Source organism: Chlamydomonas reinhardtii, chromosome 14 (genome assembly GCF_000002595.2).
Source record: "Chlamydomonas reinhardtii strain CC-503 cw92 mt+ chromosome 14, whole genome shotgun sequence".
In the NCBI taxonomy this organism is placed as follows: domain Eukaryota; kingdom Viridiplantae; phylum Chlorophyta; class Chlorophyceae; order Chlamydomonadales; family Chlamydomonadaceae; genus Chlamydomonas; species Chlamydomonas reinhardtii.
Genome location: NC_057017.1, coordinates 262945 through 284668, shown reverse-complemented (window position 1 = coordinate 284668; position 21724 = coordinate 262945). Strand labels below are relative to the sequence as shown.

At 64.4% G+C, this 21724-nt stretch overlaps 5 protein-coding genes across 5 annotated transcripts; 2 read left to right on the top strand and 3 right to left on the bottom strand.

Annotated features, from left to right (window-relative positions):
- Positions 1–7: 7 nt before the first annotated feature.
- CHLRE_14g609650v5 (uncharacterized protein) lies at positions 8–1581 on the bottom strand. Its single transcript, XM_001701309.2, has 4 exons — positions 1353–1581; positions 1208–1222; positions 898–1001; positions 8–622 (listed from the first exon to the last, which is right to left on the bottom strand). The coding sequence occupies exons 1-4, from the start codon at positions 1533–1535 to the stop codon at positions 427–429; spliced, it is 498 nt and encodes a 165-aa protein (XP_001701361.1). The 5' UTR covers positions 1536–1581; the 3' UTR covers positions 8–426.
- A 46-nt stretch (positions 1582–1627) lies between these two features.
- Positions 1628–6611, bottom strand: CHLRE_14g609600v5 (uncharacterized protein). The gene is made up of 8 exons (XM_043069952.1): positions 6469–6611; positions 6193–6277; positions 5703–5809; positions 5231–5293; positions 4864–4917; positions 3851–3872; positions 3326–3438; positions 1628–2563 (listed from the first exon to the last, which is right to left on the bottom strand). Exons 1-8 carry the CDS (start codon positions 6490–6492, stop codon positions 2489–2491), a joined length of 543 nt encoding a protein of 180 aa, XP_042916625.1. The 5' UTR covers positions 6493–6611; the 3' UTR covers positions 1628–2488.
- Positions 6612–6761: 150 nt separating this feature from the next.
- Positions 6762–11392, top strand: CHLRE_14g609551v5 (uncharacterized protein). Its single transcript, XM_043069951.1, has 3 exons — positions 6762–7041; positions 7314–7462; positions 7681–11392. Exons 1-3 carry the CDS (start codon positions 6915–6917, stop codon positions 9385–9387), a joined length of 1983 nt encoding a protein of 660 aa, XP_042916624.1. The 5' UTR covers positions 6762–6914; the 3' UTR covers positions 9388–11392.
- Positions 11393–11821: 429 nt separating this feature from the next.
- On the top strand, positions 11822–17247 carry CHLRE_14g609500v5 (uncharacterized protein). The gene is made up of 7 exons (XM_043069950.1): positions 11822–12015; positions 12131–12251; positions 12369–12437; positions 12544–12650; positions 12755–13395; positions 13696–13769; positions 14103–17247. Exons 4-7 carry the CDS (start codon positions 12641–12643, stop codon positions 14674–14676), a joined length of 1299 nt encoding a protein of 432 aa, XP_042916623.1. The 5' UTR covers positions 11822–12015; positions 12131–12251; positions 12369–12437; positions 12544–12640; the 3' UTR covers positions 14677–17247.
- Positions 17248–17249: 2 nt separating this feature from the next.
- Positions 17250–21691, bottom strand: CHLRE_14g609450v5 (uncharacterized protein). Its single transcript, XM_001701311.2, has 3 exons — positions 21492–21691; positions 20777–21238; positions 17250–20599 (listed from the first exon to the last, which is right to left on the bottom strand). Exons 1-3 carry the CDS (start codon positions 21537–21539, stop codon positions 18878–18880), a joined length of 2232 nt encoding a protein of 743 aa, XP_001701363.2. The 5' UTR covers positions 21540–21691; the 3' UTR covers positions 17250–18877.
- Between the last annotated feature and the right edge of the window lie 33 nt (positions 21692–21724).

Genomic DNA, 21724 nt, shown 5'->3' with positions numbered 1-21724 from the left:
CTGTGTAGTCAATTTATGTTACAGGGTAATGAATGTGACAATGCTTGCAGCAATTGCCGGCAAAGATAAGCGCGCACCCGATGGTGGTTAAACGATGCCGCACGCTTTATGCAGGATTTAAAGGCAATATAAGAATTCATTAGTATGTAGACTTGCCCCATCTATGCCATAATTTCTTTGGGAACCTTATGCAACAAAACCGGCTGGTGACAGACTGACAGTCAACCGGGTGCTGTAACCGGCACTAACCCGCACGAGCACTGGTGTTTGCCTCTCTCCGCCCCGACACTAAACTCCCTCAACATAACAGCTCCATGCTGCCACCCGCTTGAGGCACCACCTGCCACACCCCAGGCGGCGAGGCAGGACGCGCTGGCCCCAAGCACAGGCCCGCACACTCACGCACGCGCTTCCTCCCGCCTCCGCCTACATCCTGCTGCCCCCGGCTGCCGCCGCCCGGTGCTCCACCATGAGGCACCGGTCCGCCACCACCAGCACGCCCGCCCGCGCCAGCGCCTCCTCGGCGGGCGGGCAGCGGATGCCGGACTGCAGCCACACGGCGCGGGGGCGGGGGGCGGCGGCCAGCAGGTCGGGCAGGTGGGCCTCCACGTCCGAGGGCCGCCTGCGGAGGGGTGGTGGTGGTGGTGGTGGTGGTGGTGGTGGTGGTAGGGTGGTAGGGTAGTCCAACCGTAGACAAACCAAGACCTAGAGTCATCCCGCAGAGCGCGGCGGAGGTTTGGCCTCAACCAACGGGGGAAGAACCGCCGGAGCGAGAACGGCTGGCCACTCAGCTGGCCATGGGAGGCTGTGCCTGAGCGACACATTTTTACTCCTGTCCATGCTGCAAAACAGCTCCCGGCCCCCTTGGTCACCCCCACCCGCTCCCCCTACGCCCACCTGAACACGTCCACGCAGTCCAGTGCTCCCTCGGCCGCCGCCGCCGCCGCCACAGTGCGGAACACGGGCGCCCCCAGGATGCACGTGACGTCGGGGTAGTAGGTCTGCCAGCAGGGGGCCGCGAAGGGCGGGGTCGCAGGTCACGGCGGATGGCGGGGCAGGGGGGGGGCGGGGCGCGGGGGGGGGGACTACATGGTTGAGGAGGAACGGGGCCGGGCAGGAAGGAAAGCGCCGACGCCGCAGAGAGCGCCCCAGGAGGCGGTTGCGTGCGGGGGCTTGCTTGCAGGGGAGCCGCGCCTGCGGTACTCACCGGCACCGGCACCACCTGAGGGAGCAAGAGCGGGGAGGGGGGCGTGCAAGGAGGAGGATGGTCGGGCGGGGTGAAGGGGGGTCACCTGGGCACGCTCTCGCACTGTTAGAACCTTTCGTCGCATTCTGCGGTGATATCAACCTACCTGAATTCCCGCACTTTTTAAGTACTCCGCCACGTAAAACGCGGGCTGGTCGGCCTGCCGCTCGGTCTTGATGCCCAGCACCGCAACCTTGTGGAAGGTCCGCACGAGCTTGGCGACTTCTGCGTCATCGTCTATAATGTTTGCTCGCCATGAATCGTCGCCGGAAGCAGCAGCTGTCGACATGCTGCACGCTGGTCTCCGCGAGCAATGCTAACTATCGCGACCGCGCGTGAGTAGCGTGGCTTCGAAAGCCTGGCACCTAGGGGACGAACCGAAGAGCTCAGCATTTACAGCAAGTTGACTGTTGTAAGGTCAAGAGCGGGTCCAGCTCTGAGGCATACCCAGGTCCCCTTTCAGCCGTGCAGCAACCCCGCCCGTACTGGTCTCAGGCCCATTCTCCGTGACACGCGCAATCAACCAACCAATAATAGTTCAGCATGCAGTGTGTGCTCACGCCAGTATGAATGCAGTTCGCGGCGCACGCGATACCTTCAACGTGTGGGACCTGGTGGGACTTGCATACGCGTTCCCGCGCGTTCCAGTCACGGTTCCAGTACCCTCGTCCTCATCCACCAACCACGCATCACGATTTCAACCACATACGAGCATGAAGTGCACGCAGGCTCACACGCCCGTCATCAGGACCGCCCCGCAATGATGCACAGTGCCCACAACCAAAAATGAAAGTCGCACACCTTCCGCGCGTGCCCCCACACACGTACACCTAGCCCGTCCGCACACGCTCGCGCGCAATGTGCCCCAGCGCCGGCAGGGACATGGCAAAGGGAGCAAGCGGATAGTATAGTTGAGTCCCGAGGAACAAATTGCACCCAGCACAGGCATCGACGATCATGGAAAGATGTTGCCCGCGCCAGGAGACTGCCCGGGCCCCTCTCAGTATTACCAGTACAGCTTTACCGTGACCCAGGGTTGCGCATACGGCAGTGCTGATCGTAAAACCGAGCGCCCGAGGCTGGGGCGAACTCAGCTAGTAGCGAGCTGAATGCTGTTGCGCTGTCCTCCCTCGCATTATCAAAACTCCCTGTCAGAACCGTGGCCACCACTACCCCTGCCTCGTCTTCTGCCGCCGCCGCACCACACCTGTACCCACCTCCTGATGCCGCAGCGCCGCCACCTTACTCGTCTGCTGCTGCTGCTGCAGCCTCCCTTCCACGGTAGCTTTCCTCCAGAATTCGCTCTTCCTCCTCGTCCTGTGTGCGTTTGGATGTGATTGCGCTTCGCGTGAAAATCCTGCGTCCTTTGGTAGAGCCACCCCTTCCAATCCAGTTTGCGCGCTTCTTGCATGCATAACGTACTTGCGGTAACATGTATGCCAAAGCTTCCCACCTTAACACTTACGGTTCAACTCATCGGCGGGCGCTCACTTGCCATTTCCCTTGCACACACACACACACACACACACACACACACACACACACACACACACACACACACACACACACACACACACACACACACACACACACACACACACACACACACACACACACACACACACACACACACACACACACACACACACATCGCGACGCTCGGTAAAATGGTGGGTATCGGTAAGTAACTCCGTCGCGTCATTGGGCGGGCTTTCGTTTCGTTTTATAACACATACACACACATACATACATACACATACACACACACACACACACACACACACACACACACACACACACACACACACACACATGGACACACACGGCGCGCCCCTCCCGATGGTATTTACCCCCTCGCCCCCCCCCCCAACACACACGGGGGGCGTGCAGATTCTCCTTGCAGCGCGACTGTTTCCTTACGGGATTGGTTCAAAGTGAACCCCCCCCCCCCCCCGCACACACACACACACACACACACACACACACACACACACACACACACAGTCCTTGCTCTCTACGCACGCACACAGCCACGCAGCCCCCTACCGCCCACAGCCTCCCTCTCACCCCACACCCCACCTGCAGCTTGCTGATGGTGTCGGCGGCCGAGTACAGCGCCGCCACCAGCACCCCCTGCCGCTTGAGGGAGCCAGGCACGCCCGCCAGCCAGGCCTCAAAGCCGCCGGGGGTGGCTGCAGGGTGTGGGAGGCAGGGCGTGGGAGGCAGGGTGTGGGCGTGGGAGACGGGCAGCGGCACACGAGGCGGCACAGTTGTGTGTGGGTGGCTGGGTGGGAGGCGATGGAGCGCGATGGGCCCAGACATGTTGCGCGTACACCGGTACCGCTAAACATGCAGCAGACGGCCACCGACCCGGCCCCAACGCCGACCCCTGCCCCTGCCCCTGCCCCTGCCCCTGCCCCTGCCCCTGCCCCTGCCCCTGCCCCTGCCCCTGCCCCTGCCCCTGCCCCTGCCCCTGCCCCTGCCCCTGCCCCTGCCCCTGCCCCTGCCCCTGCGCATGCCCCTGCCCCTGCCCCTGCCCCTGCCCCTGCCCCTGCCCCTGCCCCTGCGCCTGCCCCTGCCCCTGCCCCTGCCCCTGCCACCCACAGGTGAGCTCCATTGGCTCGACCTGCGGCGAGAGGGGGCGTGTGTGTGTGTGAGAAATAAACAACAAAACGAAGCCCGCCCAAGCGGCGCCGGAGTTACTTACGAATACCTACCGAATACCGAGCGTCGTGTTGCCGCGTCGACCCCGGTAGTCATACTTACCCGCGAAAAGCCTGTAACCCTCTCGGGCGATCGACGAACGATCTGACCCCGAGCGGCACCCAGATGCATTGTATGCGCCGCGCCCTGGGCGCGCTACAACGTTTACCCAGCACGCCTAAGTCCCATATTCCCGCCCGCTGGTCATAGTCGAGCTCACCTACGGGCGACAGAGGAAGCGAGGGCAAAGGGCGGCAGCGCGGAAGTGTCACGGGCAGGCAAATGGCAAAGGCGACAAGTGGGGCGGCGTGTATCAAGCGACCTAGCTAACGCGCAGTCTAAAGCCCGCCTGTTAAGTATCACGCAACCCAGAGAAGAGGGCGAGCGAGTGACGGCAAGCGCCGGAATTGCATGGGGGCGTGGCGGGCGGCGGTTGCAGAGTCGCAAGGTGCTCTAGATGCGTGTGTGTGTGTGTGTGTGTGTGTGTGTAAGAGCACAAGGAAAACAAAGCGCACAAACAGTATATGCGTGTTTGTGTATGTTTGTGTATGTTTGTGTAGAGGTGTGTGTGTGTGTGTGTGTCAGAGGTAGGTGTGTGTGTGTGTGTGTGTGTGTGTGTGTGTGTGTGTGTGTGTGTGTGTGTGTGTGTGTGTGTGTGTGATGTTTGAAGAAGGGGGTACCGTATGCGTGTTGCACACGCCACAGTCGGAGCGGGGCATACGGCCAGGCGTCCACTCACCCACCCACCCACCCACCTCTACACACACACCTGCAGGACCTGCAGCCAACCTCCCGCCACGTCAAATTCCAGCTCTTCGGCCCAATCCCACGGCCCAATCCCACGGCCCAAAATCCCCCACCTAACCACCAGTGGGCCCCCACCTAACCCCCAGCTGCCCCCCAGCTGCCCCCACCTGTCGGACGTGGTGCTCTATGACGCGGGGGTAGCGAACGGTCATCAGTCGGGCCTGCGTATGAGAGGGGTTGTGAGGGGCACGTGTCGTAGGGCCAATGCGGGCGCGCAGGTGAGGACACGCCGCATGCCTGCGCCCCTCTCCCTGCACCTCTCATAAGTCACACAGTCCCCTCCCTCGCCTTCCTCATCCAAAACACCAACTCTCCTCGCTCTCCTTACGCTGCCCCGCTTAAAAAGCCCCAGCGACAGCGAAAGCCCTGCCCCCACCTCGTCCGGATCCTGGAGCACCAGCGCGTGTCAGCACACGGCACATACACGCACACGCCCCGGAACCCCCATCCCTGCCCCCCCCCCCGGGTCCGCACCTCGTCTAGGTCCACGCGGTAGCGGTGCACCAGCCCGCCCACGAACCCAAACGCCGAGCCGCCCTGCAGGAGGCGTGAGGCGTGCGGCGGCACCGGTTGTGTGTGTGTGTGCGTTCGGGAGGAGGAGTGCGCGTGGCGAGTGCGGCCACTGGGGTGCGTGGGTGTGGGGGTGGGGTGGTGCGATATCCTGTGTGCGATGGTGGATGCGTCAAAGAGCACAAGGTTAGCACAGCGCTGCGCTGTGTGTGTATGTGTGTGCACGTGTGTGTGTAAATGTGTATATGTGTTTACCTCTGGCGCTAGGCGCTATATACCGTACAGAAGACACACACTTCAGAATCCCCGAACTCAAACCAACCCCCCCCATACACGTTCCATGCTGTCACACACACGCTGTCGCACATACCAGTCAAACATACAGTCGTACACATCAGTCGCACACATCAGTCACACGCCCCCCCCGCCGCCTCACCAGGAAGGGCAGCACGGGCCCCAGTGCCCAGGACAAGCACATGTAGCTGCTGATGCCGAACACCACACTGCTGCAGGCCGACACCGACAGGCTCTTGATGAAGAAGCCTGTGTTGCCGTGGCGGGGTGGGAGGGAGAGGGGGGAGGCGGGGTGGAGAAGGGGGAAGGGAGGGAGGACGTGGGGAGGGCGTGGGGAGGAGGGCAACGGGAGGAGAGGGGGTGTGCAGACGAGGGGGGGCGCGCTCTGCCGTACTCGTGGGTGTCGTACATACGGTAGGTACAACAAAAGGGGTGTAGATAACAACGCGCTGCCAACTCATGCCGCCCCAACCACCTCATTGCTGGCGGCCCCTGCCTCTCGCGCTGCTCCGCACCGATCTGCACCCAAACAGCCACACACTGACCCACCCACTCACACACATTCACACCAGGGGAGATTCACACACACGCACACGCCTGACCCCACCTGCGCCCTTCTGCATCGCACTCACCCACGGTCCCCGACGACTGGTGGCGCGAGTGGCCCAGCAGCGACATCATCTTGAAGGCGCCGCCCGGGCCCGACGGCGCATCGCCCTGCGTGTTCGTTATTTTGTTGTTGGGAGGTGGAAGACCAAACGGGGATGCGGCGAAATGGGGGAGGGGGGCCAAGGGGACGAGGGCGGCGAGGGCGCGAGGGGGCGCGGGTGGCGAGGGGGCGAGGGGGCGAGGGGCCGAGGGGGGAAGGGCCCTGCCCTCGTTTTCCCAGCGAGCTGGTGAGCACTCACCTCGTATGGATCTCTGCGCCCCATTTAAGCTTCGTGCTGACCACACAGCAGTGCTGCAAACTTTTGCGAATGCCGATGCGCACGAAACCAGCAAGGGAGCTCCGAAGAAATTACGAACCCGGTATGCAGCAAGCGTCCGACAGAAAGGCGTGAATGGTATTAAATAGCGCTTGTTACGAGGTATTAGTGCAGTTCGCGCCTGAAATTATGCATGAGTCCTTGTTGCATCGGGCGTCAACCGTTGCGGCTGTCAGTTTTTGCTCGAAGGCCGCCTGCCGCAAGAGCTGTGGACAGGTTCATGGGCAAACAGAATTAACAGCGAAAGAGCTAAATCGCACTAGCTACATAGCACGTCAGCCGACGGCGAAGGGACTTTGTCAAGCCTTTGCCCCAGGTTTCGTGTGTGCCTCCGTAGTAGCGAGCCACAGCAAAACTATCCACATCTTATGTCAGGCACATCAGCTGCTCCTGGCCAGCTGTCGGGGAGCTCAGCGGAGGATGTTGATGACGCCGACAACCCGGAGTCTGCGCCGGCCGTGGTCAACGCCATCCTTGCGCCGGCGTGGTTTATCGGTAAGGAAATTTCGGCAGGCTATTGAGCAGTTGGTTCGTCCAGTCAGGCACACTTCATGCGTCTCCGCCAGCGCGACGGGGCTCACGAAACTAGAAGGACTCGCTCTATAGAACCCGTAACTAAGTGCTGATTGCGCGCGCGATGGCGCCCTCGCGGCGGGACAACGCAGCGAGTGTGTCGGCGAGCGGAAGTTCGCGAATGGGGCAGCGCCTCGCTCCCACGTCGACCTGACCCCAACCCCAAGCCCCCCTCAACCACAACGCCTTCACAGGCTGCGGTGTGGCCAGCGTTATCTGCAGCCTGCTGCTCCGGCACAAGGCGGACGAGGACGGCGGCGGCGGCGACGGCGCCTGGCCGCTACTGGGGCTGGGTGTGGCGGCGCTGTGCATTGGGCTGCTGCTGTCGGTGCGGGCCGTGGTGGTGAGTGAGAGGGGGGGCTTATAGATACCAGCCCAAACTGGGGCGTTCAGGGTTGGTGGGAGCGGTCGGGGTTGTGGGAGCGGTGGGTGGTGTCGCTTGGCTGACATGTCAGCGGGGAGTAGGGTTGCGGCACCCCAGGCCCAGCATAAAGGCATGTCCTTCTTCTTCTCACGCTGCCGCCCGCGCCTGCGCGGACGTCGCCCACCACGCACCCGCAGAAGCTGCGGTCACAGCGCCGATACGAGCAGCAGCAAGCCGCGGCGGCCGCGGCGGCGGCGGCAGCCGGGCAGCAGCAGCACCCGCGGGCACGCAGCCGGCGCCGTGCGCCGAAGATGCTGTGCTACAGCCTCGAGCCGTTGGCTGCCGGCGGCGGCTGTAGCGGCTGCGGCGGCGACGGCAGCTGCGGCGGCGGTGTCTGGGGTCAGGGGAAGGAGACTCCGCTCAGTACCTGCAGTTGTAGCAGTAGCTGCGGCGACAAGTGCGCCTGTGCTGGCGCCTGTGCCGGCGCCTGTGCTGGCGCCTGTGCTGGCGCCTGTGCTGGCGCCTGTGCTGGCGCCTGTGCTGGCGCCTGTGCTGGCGCCTGTGCGGGCTCCGCGGCCTCCTACTCAGCCTCCTCCGCGGCCTCCTGCTGCGGCTGCTGCTGCGACCCCGGCGCCGCGGCGAGCGCCTCCTGGCGCCGGTCCGGCGCGGCGGCGCCGGAAACCCCGCGGCCGGAAGGGACACCTGTTCTGCATCCACTCATGCAAGCAGCGGATGTGGAAGCTCCAGCAACGGCAACGGCTGCGCCGTCACGGCTGCTCAGATGCAAATGCGCGTGTGCGGGAGCGACCTCGGCTTCTACCGCGGGTACTCCTCGCGTGCCTTCCACCCTGGACATTGAAACTCCCACGCCGTTAGTGACAGTGGAAGGGGAGGCGAAGCAGGCGGCGGCGTATGGAGTGGGCGCCGCAGGCGGCGGCTGTCGCAGCGGTGTCAGTGATATCAGCAGCAGGAGCCGCAACGGCGGCGGAGGCAACAGTCGCAGCAGCTGTAGTAGCAGTTGCTGCTGCTGCGCCTCGGGGCCTGCGCTGCCGCAGCTGCTACTGCCGGCGTGGAACGCTGCCGGCTGGCCGCTGCCGCCGGACGTGATTGCGCTGGGCGTGCTACTGCCGGCGCCACAGCCGGTGCTGCCCGGTGAGGAGGAGGCGGCGGCGATCGGGCGCGAGTCGGCGGCGGTTGCGGCGGCGGCTGTCTCAGCACCTGCCTGGGGCTCAGGCCGCGGCGATGATGTGGGTGACGTGGAGCAGGGCGGCGGCGCCGCGACGGCGGTGGCGGCAGCGGCGGTGGGAGACGCAGGCACCGCGGGCGGCGGCAGCGGTGGGGGATCGGCGGCGCAGCAGGCACCGCCGGCGGCTCAGGCAGAGGCGCGGGAGACCTGGGCCACGACCGCGGCGCTGCGGTGGCGCCAGTGGTTTGCAGGACCCTACAACGCCCAACCGCTGCCGCCACAGCCGGCACAGCTGCGCATGCTGCCAGTGGCCCCGCCGCCGCCGCCGCTGCCGCACACCATTGCAAGCGCAGCAGCCCGGGAGACCCCCCCAGGCCAGCCAGCCTCCAGCAATGCCGCTGGGGATGTAGCAGCAGCTGCCCCACACCCGGCCGCCCATCCTGCCCGCCGCCGCGGCAGTAGCTGCATGGTGGTGGTGCTACAGCCGATGCCGCAGCTGCTGGGGCTGCAGCTGGTGCGGGAGCCGACGCCGCCGCCGGAGCTGCTACTGCCGTTGCTGCGGCCTGCTGAGAGCGGTGGTGGCAGTAGCAGCGAGGTGGCGGGGGCGGGGGCTGGGCCGGACGCGGGGGTTGCAAGCTCGCGGGTTGTGGTGGTGGTGACCGCTGTTGCTGATCAGGCTTCTGCGAATGGGGCCGGCAACGCTAGCCACAGGGGCTGAGGCGTGGTTTTGTCCAGATTATGCTCCGTGGCAGCCGTTCACGTTTTGGGAATCCCGCGGTTCAGACGGCGTATGATTTTATGAGTTGCATGTGAGTTGACAGCTTTATGTGTAGCCGCCACAAGATAGACGCTTGTTTAGCTTACTGAAATGCCAACTTGTACAGGCACGCACCATGCAAGCGCAGGTTAGCACGCTTCTGCACAAGCCCTGAATTTATATATGACGCTGATGCCGTGTGTGTGCGTGTGCATGTATATATGTGCCTGTGTGTGTGTGTGTGTGTGTGTGTGTGTGTGTGTGTGTGTGTGTGTGTGTGTGTGTGTGTGTGTGTGTGTGTGTGTGTGTGTGTGTGTGTGTGTGTGTGTGTGTGTCACCGAACAGAGGTTGTCCGAGTGGCTCGGGTGTTGTTGAGTCACATGCGGTGCGGATTAGTCGTTGAGAAGACCTCATGCTGAATGGGCAAGCTGGCATCTGAGCATGATCGGCAACGTGCGCGTGCACATACGCACATACACACGCATGCACACACGCATGCCCCATCGTCCCTGTTCGACAGGCATGCCGCCGCCCGCCGCGTCCTACCGGCACACCTGCAGCGCCGCAAGCCTGTCTGTATTGTGACTAGCGACCGACGGGCAGCTGTTAATTTGTTGGCTGGTTCCCCTCCTGAGCCTGTCGTTACCACCGTAGTAAGAACTTCGATTTAGCATGGATGTGCAACAACGTGAGTTCGCCTGCTGGGCATTTCTTTTGCTCTCATGGGGACAACATGCGGCAGCTACAACGCCGCGGCGGCAACCCCGCGCCCTGTCGTGTGGGGGCTGGGCCAACCAAGTGCGTGCCCCTCAATTTGGGCTGTTGTTGTTGGTGGTGGTGGCGACAGATGCAAGCAAGCAGTGGCAATATGCCGGGTCCTTTGGGTGTTCATTTGGGGTTTGGCGCACCCTGCAACTGGGTCCGCGCGCGTGTGTGTGTGTGCGTGCGTGTGTGTGCGTGTGTGTGTGTGTGTGTGTGTGTGTGTGTGTGTGTGTGTGTGTGTGTGTGTGCTGCTGTATGAGTGCATGGGGTCTTGTGCCCGTGGGTCGGCGGCCTCAACACATTAACAATCGTGCGTACGTGCCTTCGGAGTGAGCATGCGCGTGCTTCGTCGCGCACACAGGGCTGGCTGCAGTTGCCGTGGCTGTTATGGAGCGGCTGACATGGAGTGTGGGTGTTGTTGATTGTGTGCTTTTTGTGCTTCTTTTTTTGCGTGAGCGGCGGCTGGCATAGCCTTACCGTAGTCCTTATTGCTCTCTTCAGCCTTGCTATCAGCGGTTGTTAGTGCTGCGCAAGGGACCTATGCAACAAGAACAAAACCCAGAAGAATCTTGATGCGGAGCTGCCAATAAGTGACAGGGATGGGGCTGGTAGTAAGAGACAGAGACGGGGGGGGGCGGAAGAGCTGGGGAGTTGCTAGGAGTCCTCTGGTATTTGAGGCGGCTGGTGTTCTCTCCGGGCTGCATGCGCTCCTGGGTTCACATGAGGGACATGAGGGTCAAGGCCATCTTGGGGCACATTGTCTTGTGGGAGTCTTGACGGATCCCAGGGGTCTGCCCGCTGCGGCACGAAACACAGCAGGGAGTGTGTTGCGGCTGGCGTTGGTACCGGTATTTTCGTGTGCATGAGTTCAGCGCAGCATGAGGGGGTTGTCTGGTGGCACGGGCCTGGGCGGCAGCGTACGGTAGCTGCAGGTTGCGGCTGGGGCAGGCGGGGTGGGTCTGAGATGGGGCAGCCGAGGGCTCTTTCGGGTTGCGGCAGCAGTAGCCCGCTTTCTGTCCGAGAGGAAGAATACAAGGTCGCGGTTGTGGGGCCCGAGAAGCGTGCTGAGATCATATGCCCCAAGGCGGCACGCCAAGCCAAGCGCAGCGCGAGCGGTCATGTGGAGCGGGGGGGGACGTGAGCGGCCAAGGGCCGAGCGAGGGCGGTGTTGCGCTACTCTTGACCTCTGTAATGCGCTAATGGCAGTGCCCGAACATCTAAATGTTGGCATTTGGTGAAACAATACGATGGGAGGGCACTTCGGGCGTGTGCTACGGGCCGTGTCTTGGTGGGAGGGCGCAGTGCTCGCTGTCGCGTGTGTGTGGGTGGGTCTCGTGAGGTGGAGCTAGCGGGGCTCGCGGGCACGCAGGGGGGCTGCGCAGCCGGCGCGCTTGCTTGCGATACGGTGCGTGCCAGAGGCTTGCAGTTTATTACTGCAGATTAGTTTCAGTACAGCTCGGAGCTCTGGCCACCTGGCGTTCCCATCGAGCGGCGCGGCGTCGGGAGGGGGCCGGATCAGATGCGGGCCGCGCGGGGCAGGCGCGTGGCTGTTGCGTGTCGGCGGACTGCACGAGCGAGCCCGGCAGGCAGTGGATGCGCATTGAGATATAAGCAGAAGCGGTAACTTACTGCTATTACTCAGCGGGCAAACCACGTTTGTGAACGCGCGTGCACTTGTCGGTTGTGCAGTTAGTACCCCCACATCCGACGAGGCCGATTATCCACAGTCGCCTCGAAACGCCTTGGCCAGGGCCATTCTTAGTCGTGACTCGTACAGAAGTTTGCAGTGTTATAACGCCAGGCCTTCGCTAGCGTGTGCCGACGAAGGTAAGCGTTTGAGCACCTGGCTTCGACTTCCTAGACGTGCACGCAGCTGCATTCCTCGGCCCTTATGACGCGCGCCAACGATATTTCGTTGGTCAACCCATCCAATTCTGTGCAGTCCTTTGGAGCTACTCGAACCTTGTCGACGCTCGCTCACCATGGACGTGGCGAGCACCCTCGTCTTTGCATTCGACGCTGGCTCCCTGGAGAAGGATGGATCTGAAGCGCTGTCTGCGCAGGTGCGAGCTCGCGGCTATCGTTTCTTGCCAACCCAACTGCCATCGGCCGTCTGAGGATTTCGCTCGCTTGCCGCGCTCGCACCATTCTTGCCAATTCGTTGAATAATGGGTCTTCAGATCAACATCTGGGGACCGCGCGAGACCCGGCTCGACATGCCCTGCAGGCCATCAAAGCTACACACCTCGGTGAGCCATCGCTGGAGCCATCGCATGGCCTGGTGTCGCGCCCCCCCCCTCCCCCGCTCGGTAGTCCATAATGGTGGCGCGTTCCTCACGCAATTGCTTGCCGCAGGCTGCACGGTGCGTGAGGGACGTTCTTCGCTCCCGAAACGCCGACCCCGAACACGCCGGCGGCCTCTGCGTCAGCGCGCTCGCCGGTGACAGCAGTGATGGCCAGGAGCGCGACGCCGGCGACAGCTCCTCACTTGCAATAAGATTTCGCGAGCAGCTCAGGTCGCGCGGCCTCAATGCGCACCTGGTGCTCGCGTCGGGCTGCGGCGCAGCCGCCTGCGGCCGGCACAGCACCAGCGGGGGCGGAGCCGCGTGCCCCGCCGGCGCCGCCGCGGCCGCGCCCGCCGCCGGCAGCTCTGGCTCCTTCTGCTTTTTCTGCAGCCGCCAGCCCTACGTGGTCATTCTGGGTGAGCAGAGGGTGACCACCGCGGAGGGAACGACGGCCGTAGCGCCGCCAGTGCCGGAAGAACCGCGGCCGGCGGCGGCGGCGGTGCTGCCGGCGGCCCCCATATCGCCAGCCTTCCGCTCCTGCTCTTCATCTCCCTTCTGCTCTCCGTCCTCCGGCTCTGGTGTGCGCAGCGGTGCTGGTGGTTGGGATTTGCGGCAGCCCGTTTCCGAAGGCGGGGATGGCGAGACGGCAGACGCCGCCCCCGCGACGGAGCAACACCCCGCCCACCACGGCCGCCACCAGCACAACCACCAGCAGCACCCACGGCAGCAGCAGCAGGGGCCCGAGGAGGAAGGGGAGGGGGAGGAGGAGGAGGAGGGGGAGGGGGATGAGGAAGGGGAGGGGGAGGAGGAGGGGGAGGGGGAGGAGGGGGAGGTTCTGGTGGTGGAGCCGCGGCTGCGGGAGTTGTTCCGGGTGGCGCCGGCCTCCGCCGAGTACACCGCGGCGCTGCAGCAGCTGCCGGAGGTGCGTGCGGCAGGGCGGGGAGCGGGAGCAGGAGCGGGAGCGGGAGTGGGAATGGGAGTAGGAGTGGGATTGGGAGTGGGAGTGGGAGGTCATGCTAAAACCCAAGAAACACCAGGAATACCAGGAAGGGGCGTGGCATCCGGCGGTGTGCCGATGTGGCGCTGTAGCACGGCTCCCGCACAGTGTACACATCCTACTGCTGCCTCCCCCCCCCACCTGGCCACACCACCCCGCCGGCCTTCGCACCCGCCCGCCGGGGCCACGCACCGACACGCTCGCGCCGCTGCCGCTACGCCGCAGGTGTGGGTGGGCCCCCGCTGGGCTCTGCTGCAGCTGGCCAGCGAGATGGTCGGCCGTATGGCGCTCAACTTCAGGTGGGCGGGGAGGAGCTGAGGGGCCGGGGCCGGGAGCCTGGGTGACTGGATGGCTGGGGGCCTTGGGGGCTGGGGATGGGGGTGGGGATGGGTGCATGAGGAGGAGGTGGGGGTGTTGCGCCGAACGGGTTGCCCGCTGCTGCGGGGCACTGGGGCGGCGGCATTGCACGCCGTTCCCCACGGCGCAGGGTCTGTCCAACATGTTGCCGTCTTGGGACCGCCACGCGCACTGCTCCCGCCGCCGCAACGCCTGCCCGCCCAGTGCTCACCCCCCCCCCTATCTGTCCCATCGCCCCGCCCTGCACCCAACCCAAACGCCCACCATGCCTTCAGGATCCAAGGGCTGGACATTCCTCCCTGGCGCCGCCGCGCAGTGGTGATGGGCCGCTGGGCCGACCGCCACCTGCGCCACCTGCGAGCGCCGCCGCCGCCGCCCCTAGACCTAGGCAGCCCGGCTGCCATAACGACGACGACGGCGACCACAACGACGGCGGCGGTCGTGATGACAAACTCGGCGCCGCCCTCGCCGGCGGCGGCGCTACTGCCACGTCACTCCAGCGAGACGACGTCGGCGGCGCCGCACCCGCAGCACCCGCAGCATCCGCCGCACCCGCGGCAGGAGGGCTGTGATGCGGGCTGTGTTTCGCGCACCGGCTCTGTTGAGTCAGGCGTGGTAGAGGGAGGCGCCGGCGGCGGCGCCTGCATCGTCAGCCGCACCAGCAGCAGTAGCAGCACCAGCAGCAAGGTCATTGTGAGCGGCACCGCGGCTGCTACTGCCGCCGCTACTGCCGCGCTGCTGTACCGCTACTGCGGCGGCGGCGGCGGTTCTGGCGGCGGCAGGTGTGAGCCGGCATTGGTTGTCTTGGGCTTTGGCCTGCCGGCGGCGGCTGGCGGCGCCTCCGGCTAAGCCTGCCTGCTGGGGCACACGCTGCCTTGCCAGTCGCCACTCGCGACTTCTGCGAGCCATCAGCGGGTGCTGGCAGCAGCAGCAGGGCGCCTGCGTGCGCTAGCTAGCAGATGATTCTGCTAGAGGCAGCTTGCTAAAAATATAGGTTTGTGTGTGTGCTAGGTGTGCGGACTGTCGGCGGGCGGCGGCTGTGGGTGGCGCGTGGCCGATCAGGCAGGTGTGTGTGTGTGGCGGGCATCGGAGCGCAGGAGCAGACACTCAGGGCAGTACAGCACGAAGGCAAGCAGCATGCAGATGAGATAGAACGGGGAAGTGCGCCAGCAGCGCGCTCGCTGCTCACTAGCTCTTTAGCTCTCGAGCTCGTCAGGATGATTCGCGCAGCGGCCGGCGCGACTGCATACAGTATACACACATACATACCCATGCAGCGGGAAGCGAGGGGGCTTTAAGACTTTGCGGCAGTGCTAGCTCCAGCCGGCGTGTAGGAGGTGGGGCAGACTTAGCGCCCGAACAGGTGTGCGGGGCCCATGCAGACAGCTGTGCTCGGCCTGCTAGTTCAATGCCTAACTCATCTGCGCGGACATGCATCTGCGTGTTTCTCCAAGGTTTCGGCATTTTTTGAGGGGGCTTACTGTCAGGGCCTCCTCCTGTTGAGGTGAGGCGGTGTGGCTGTTTGACATATTGACGGGCGACATGAAGTTGCGCACTACCGGCGTTAGGGTTGGTAGCCGGTGTGTTTGTGTGTGTATTTGTATTGGAGTAGCGCAATGCGAGAGACGGAGAGGGGCAACGTGGTTGTGTGTGTGTGGGCTTACTTGCGTGTGGCACGCTGTATGTATGGGGGGGCATGGACGTGTTGCTTCACGGCACGGCCATGCACGAGAGATCTCGACTGTGGAAGCAGGTTAGGCAGGCAGCATGCACGAGGTCGGGGGGTTGCAGCTAGCGGCCAGGCAGCAGGGGCTCGGGGCTACCGATATTTGTGGTGTGTGTGTGTCTCTCACGGACGACATAGTACGACGGAACGGGCGTGTGGGACCCGGGCGCAGTAGAAGTACATGTGTGTGGGACATAACAACTCACGTAATGCTGTACTGCAGAATTGGTGTTTTGATTGGAAGGCACGCCGGGTGTTTGCAAGCCCTGTGCGGCCTTGCGGGCTTCTCAGGGGCCGGTCGGCCGGGCCCCGGAGCGGAGATCGCCTGCTTGGCATTGTTTGCGTGGGGTGAACCAAAGCACGTGTCGAATCGCTTCGTCGAAGGGCTTGCTATGGAATATGGATTGTGTGAAGGCATTTATTTGGGGTGGGGCCCCCGCCCCCTCAACCAGGACGGCGGCAGGCCGGGTTCTAGTTACTTCACGCTTCATGGCAAACATGCGAAGTGGAGGGTAGGTGTTGAGATGGCTACTGGCATTAAGAGGATTGCACCCCGAATGTTGCGGTGCGGGGCTGTCAGTTGCGAGACAATTGAGTGGTTGGTAGGCCGGCAAGGCTCACAGGGGCACAGGGTTCCCATCCGAGGGCCGCGGTACGTTTGGTAGCCGCCGCCGCGGCGCCACCAAACAACAAAAAATTCTTTCCAGTATTGACGTTTGATGGTTGACGCACGCCTTCCGTGCCGTATTGATGTTGACTTGCAATTGCGATGAGATTGAGCCGACATGGCAAGCTGATGCCCGCAACATTTTGGAGTTTTGGTCACGACGCTGCGTGGCATGGCAATGGTGTGCGGGTGTGGCGGGGAGGGGAAGGGGGCGGGTAACGGGGGTGGGGCAGAAGCCAGTGCCGGCACGCTGCCACCAGAGGCTGAGAGCAGTGCCCCGATGGGGCCTGCTCGTATTCACTCCCATGTGCCCCTGGGACCTGGATTGGCTCATCGACGCCATCCTTGCGACCCCTGTTTTGGATGCCGGTGATGGCATTGCATGGCCAGTTCAGGGTCGTCTACACTTTGTGGTAGGGCTCGCCGCGACTGGCTGAAGCGGCGACAAGTGACAAGTGTACAGCACTGGGCTAGCAGCCTAGCACTGATGAGAATAACCAACGCACTGTGTGTCTGTGTACCTTTTTGTACTTCTAGTTGGCTGAGATCGGGGCCCATGTGTGGCAGTGCCCGGGTCGGGGCCAGGGCGCCGGCCTGTGAGGAGGGGGGCCTGCAATTGCTGGCCAGAGCGTGGCGCCGTGTGTGCAATTGCTGGCGCATGTGGTTACACTAGTTGCGCAACGGCTCCTTGCTTGAGACTGTTTGCTTCAACCTTTCAGGGTCGCCTGGTGGGGGCTGGGGTCTCAGCCATGCAGCCACATTATTGGTGGCCTGGTGGTGGTGTCTTGCTGTGCGCTGAAACATATGAATGCATTTCTAGGCGGTCGTGCGGTCACATTTCAGGAATCACAAGTGTTACAGAGCTTATATATACATACAATTGCACAGACTTCTATACCGTACTCGTCGCGATGCCTCTGCGTGCATGTGCGCATGCCTGTGTCTTGTGGGAGACGGCCCAGGGGCTGCCCACACACGCGCGCGCATACACGCAGCAACATACCGCACACACGTGTAACACGGGAGCACTTGCTACTGCCTCCTGATGTCACCGGCACCGCCGGCGTCAGCGTCAGTGGCTGGGGTCGTTGAACCACAAACACACACACACACACACACACACACACACACACACACACACAATCTGCACAGCCCAGCACTGGGCGCTTCGAGCCCCGCCACACCTACATTTTAGCGCTTCACGACACACACCTGCATGTTTGCCGCTACCGGCATCCGGGGGCCGGCGATAGGCGGGTCCGCAAGCCACACAACCCTAGTTGCTAACGCTAGGCCTCCGCATGAGCCCAATGCGTCTGTATGTGTGTCCGCATCGGCTCACTGCTCAACTACCTATTGAAACCTCTTTTCCGGCCCAGTCCGAAAAAGCTAATCCTGTGCGGACAAGCTACTGACTTGACCGCGTAGGTCTTCGCCTGATCTGACGGCTGCCCCGAACTCTGCAGCGCCTAGCCTTCCTGACACATCTTCAGTTTTCCGTCAAGACACGCCCGGCGCCACAGACCTCGCGGCCGCTCACGCGACGACAAGCCGCCACACGCCCAGCGATTCGGCGAGCCCGCCCTGTTGCCACAGAAAGAAATGGACTGTCTTGAAGGGGCACCCCCCCCTTGCGATGGGGCTAGCGCGTGTGGTACAGAGCCTTCCGCCGCCTGCAAGCGCGCCGAGTGGCTCGCGGTGAGCGACAGCAGCGGTGGTGGCGGCATTGGCATCCATGTCAAACATGGCCCTTACAAGGTGCCCTACACGTTGAAGCCCGCTCTGCTCAAACAAATTTGCGCACGTCTCATGTGTCTTCGCAAACGGTTTTCTCTCAACACGTAGCACTCCGCTCCGACCGCCGCCACTCGCCGCCGCCGCCATTGCAGCCGAATCCATCAAATGCACACCTGCTCCTCAAAGCATCACTCTCACGCATAGAGCCTTTACTGCTAAATATCAAAGTGTCTTCGTGACTGCAAAACGGTAACTCGCTTTTCTCAATCATAGACAACACATGACAGCATGAACATAAAAGCCTGCTAACACGTGAACTGCACCAGAGGTCAGACCAGACCACACAAACAAAACCTGTGTCGTCCTAACCAAGCATTTATGTGCCAGCATCAAGCTGGTGACACAGCAGTCACTGAGACAACTGCAAAGTCCGAACACAACCGAATTGCTCTCAGACAGCACGCGGACGCAACACAGCGCTGGTCCAACGGCCAGCGGCACAGGACTTTTGCGCCCCTGCCCCTAGTGGCCGCCACCTGCTGCCAAGGCCCGCAGTCCCATACACACAGCCACGCACACAGAAGCAAGCGGTCAACCGCAACCCGCACCCACGCGGCCGCCGCAAACAGCCATGGCCGCCGCACAATCAAGTCGTCAATCCATTTATTTGGTCGTCATAGTCTGTGTAATGGATTCAGTACCTGCCTTTTGCTGCCTATGCGGTCGTCAATTGCGTCTCATATGCGATGGAGTAAAATGAAGATAATTTGCGCTGTCTGAAAATCTGGAGTTGTTTTAGGTAATTTTCTGTCTTCGGGCTCTCAGCAATCCGTACGTACATACTCTCTGCAGGCCCCCTTCAGGGCCCCTCCCCCACACAAGTGCGCGCAGTGACGCGGTCCCACACCGGTACCCATGTGTCAACAGCCGCGCACGACGTCGAAGCCCACCACAACCCGCGTCACCATCCGCGGCGGCGACGGCGGTGGCAGCTGCCTCTGCTGCTGCGGTGCCCCGGCGCCGCCGCCCAGCCGCTGCGAGCCACTCGGAACGGCGGCGGCGGCGGCGGCGGCACCAAGTGCTTGTGGCGGCGGCGGCAGCGGCGGCGGGCGCAGAAGCAGCAGCTTGCGGGCGGCGGAGCGCACCGTACTGACGCAACTGCCGCCTTCCGCAACCACGTGCCCGCCGCCGCCGCCGGCGCAACTCGCTGTCGCTCTAAGCTGGAGCTGGGCCGCGCTCACAGCCGTCGTCCCAGGGCGCGTGCTTGCTGCGCCGCTGCTGCTACTGCCAGCCATGGTGCACAAGGCTGTAGCCGCGGGGTCGGCCGCCGCTTCGGCGGCCGCCGCCTCTGCCTCCGCCACCAGCGCCGCCACCTCCTCCGCCACATCGCCACAGCATATGCTGCTGTTGCTACTGCCGCCGCAGGTGCTGCTGCCGGCGGTGGTGCCGCAGGTGCTGCTGCCGCAGGTGCTGCTACTGCCGATGTCGCTGCCCAGCCGCTGCAGCTCCGGCGGCAGCGCCAGCGAGAGCAGCGTCAGGCCGCCTCCGCCGCCCCCGCCGCCGCCGCCATCGCCCTGCGTGACTGCCACTACCGCTGCACCTGTGTCCGCGGCAGCAGGGACCGCACCAACAGAAGCAGCAGCAGCACCAGATGCGGCCGGCAGCGGGGGTGCGGCGGCTGACGTGGCTGCGGCGGCTGACGTGGCTGGGACCAAGGCCGCCGCGGCAGCCGCAGCCCCAGCCGCCCGCACCGGCCCTGCCGTAGGCGCGTGCGGCACCGGCGCCGGCACCTCCACGCACACGCCCGGCTGCCAGCGCGCCAGCAGCGCCGCCGCCCGGCGCCACGGCGGCACCTCCTGCCCCAACCCGGCAAAGTGCGCCTCCAGCGCCGCCGCCGCCGCCGCCACCGCCGCCAGCAGCGCCGCGCGCGGCCCCACGTACGTCTCCGGCAGCCGCGCCGCCGCCGCCGCGTACGCGGGCGTGGGCCACGCCACCGCGAACAGCCCGCGCAGGCCGGGCACCACCAGCAGCGGCTCGGCGGGCGGCGGCGGCGGCGGCGGCGGCGGCGGAGCCGGAGGCGGCGCGGTGGGGCAGGAGCCGTGGCAGGAGCCGGTGCCTGGGTAGCTGGTGCTGGTGCCTGGGTAGCTGGTCCGCCACCCGCTACAGCTACCGCTACCGCTGCCGGCGGTGCCGGCGAGCGGCGGCGGCGGCGGCAGGACCTCAATGTAGGGGTCGCAGTTCATCCACTCCGCCACGCCCGCGCCCGCGCTGCGCCAGGCGCTGGCCCCGGCGCCGCGCCCGCCGCCGCCACACCGGCCACTGCCGGCACCAAGCCCGCACCCCCGGTCCCAGGCGCCCTCCTCCTCCGCAGCCACCGTAGCAGCAGCCGCAGCATCCGAAGCAGCAGCAGCAGCAGCAGCAGCAGCAGCCGCGGCCGCTGCTGCGGCTGCGGCGGCTGCGGCGGCTGCAGCAGCTGCGCTGCGGCAGGGCGCCACCACCCGTGCCGCCAGGCCGCGCCGCCGCAGCTCCGCTGCCAGCGCCTGCGCCTCCTCGGCGGCGGTGGGGGTGGCGGTGGCGGCGGTGCGGCCGCGGCCGGGCTGGGGCTGGGGCTGCGCGCCGAGCTGCGACACCGCCAACATCACCTGCAGCCGTGAACGTTAAGGAACGTTAAGGACAAGTAAGATAAGAGCAGGCAAGAGGCGAAAACGCATGTTGAATGACGCAGCAGAAGTCATAGGTCTGCAGCCGACGCCACACAAACCCGCACGCCCTCCCGCACAGCCCACCCAGCCTCCCACACTCACACCCGCCCGCCCCACCTGCAGCTGCAATGCAGCGTCGCCCCCGAAGCCAGCCAGGCCGGCCGCCACGCTGTGGCCCCAGCCCGAGCCCGAACCCGGCCGCACGCCGCTGCCGCTGCCGCCGCCCGAGGCAGAGACCCTCCCCGGGTGCAGCGCTGAGGCCGCAGCCGCGGTCGCCACACGGCCGCCCTGCTGCCCGGGGCCGGCCCCTCGCCATTGGGGGTCGCACGGGGTAGCGGGTGCCGCGGCGGCGGCCTGGCCCACCGCGCCCGAGTGGGTGCGCCGCGCTGGCGGCAGCAGCCGCGCTGGGCCGGTGGCCTCCACGTCAGCAGCAACAGCTGCAGCTGCCGCGCAGTGCCGCGGAACCAGGGGCGCGCCAGCTGGCGGGGGGTAGCGCGGGAGGTTGCGCGGGGGGTAGCTGGGGCCAGCTGGGTCCGCACCCCACACAGCTCCCAGGCAGGGCCCGGGACCTGTCTGACTCTGCGGCACGGGGAATGGAGCGGGGGGAGGGGGAGGGGATGAGTGGAGCGAGGCGGGCTGCGGTTGTCTGGAGTGCGGTGAACGCCTGGCGAGAAGCGGCCGTCGAATTTGCTCAGCTCGCCCACAATAGCCCAGGGGCTGCCGTAAGGTCTGTAAGATTCAGCCTTGAATAAGACTGCGCCCTCCGTCTGCCTAGACGTGGAAAGCTTAGCCGACCAAGCTTCCATCACGCCCCCGAAAACGCGTCGCTCACCTCGTCCTCAAAGTGGAAAATGCATTCTGAATGTATTCCTGTGTCCATTTAGGAGCTCTGTGACTCTCCAGGCCGATCGCCAAGCGCCCAGGCGACCGGGGAACCTCGAACCCAGCGAAGCAAAGAGACGAGCGGCGGGCGAGACTAGGCCTGCAGAAGCAGACGGGGCGCTAAGCCCACATCTATGCCCGCCTGCTCTATCTTTTGACTATGTGACTCCAGTGCGACGAACA

What these genes read in the sequence shown, in the direction of transcription:
- CHLRE_14g609500v5 (XM_043069950.1), top strand. An exon ending in CGCTGCAGCAGCTGCCGGAG is followed by an intron (nt 13,396 to 13,695) that starts GTGCGTGCGGCA and finishes GCTACGCCGCAG; the next exon opens with GTGTGGGTGGGCCCCCGCTG. An exon ending in CGTATGGCGCTCAACTTCAG is followed by an intron (nt 13,770 to 14,102) that starts GTGGGCGGGGAG and finishes CCATGCCTTCAG; the next exon opens with GATCCAAGGGCTGGACATTC.
- CHLRE_14g609551v5 (XM_043069951.1), top strand. Translation starts at nt 6,915, where the DNA reads ATGTCAGGCACATCAGCTGCTCCTGGCCAGCTGTCGGGGAGCTCAGCG. An exon ending in TGCGCCGGCGTGGTTTATCG is followed by an intron (nt 7,042 to 7,313) that starts GTAAGGAAATTT and finishes ACGCCTTCACAG; the next exon opens with GCTGCGGTGTGGCCAGCGTT. An exon ending in TGTCGGTGCGGGCCGTGGTG is followed by an intron (nt 7,463 to 7,680) that starts GTGAGTGAGAGG and finishes ACGCACCCGCAG; the next exon opens with AAGCTGCGGTCACAGCGCCG.
- CHLRE_14g609650v5 (XM_001701309.2), bottom strand. Translation starts at nt 1,535, where the DNA reads ATGTCGACAGCTGCTGCTTCCGGCGACGATTCATGGCGAGCAAACATT. An exon ending in GACTGCGTGGACGTGTTCAG is followed by an intron (nt 623 to 897) that starts GTGGGCGTAGGG and finishes ACCCCTCCGCAG; the next exon opens with GCGGCCCTCGGACGTGGAGG.
- CHLRE_14g609600v5 (XM_043069952.1), bottom strand. Translation starts at nt 6,492, where the DNA reads ATGGGGCGCAGAGATCCATACGAG. An exon ending in ACCGCGTGGACCTAGACGAG is followed by an intron (nt 4,918 to 5,230) that starts GTGCGGACCCGG and finishes TCTCATACGCAG; the next exon opens with GCCCGACTGATGACCGTTCG. An exon ending in TAGAGCACCACGTCCGACAG is followed by an intron (nt 3,873 to 4,863) that starts GTGGGGGCAGCT and finishes CTCTCGCCGCAG; the next exon opens with GTCGAGCCAATGGAGCTCAC.
- CHLRE_14g609450v5 (XM_001701311.2), bottom strand. Translation starts at nt 21,539, where the DNA reads ATGGACACAGGAATACATTCAGAATGCATTTTCCACTTTGAGGACGAG. An exon ending in TTTTCCACTTTGAGGACGAG is followed by an intron (nt 21,239 to 21,491) that starts GTGAGCGACGCG and finishes CCCGTGCCGCAG; the next exon opens with AGTCAGACAGGTCCCGGGCC. An exon ending in ACGCTGCATTGCAGCTGCAG is followed by an intron (nt 20,600 to 20,776) that starts GTGGGGCGGGCG and finishes TCACGGCTGCAG; the next exon opens with GTGATGTTGGCGGTGTCGCA.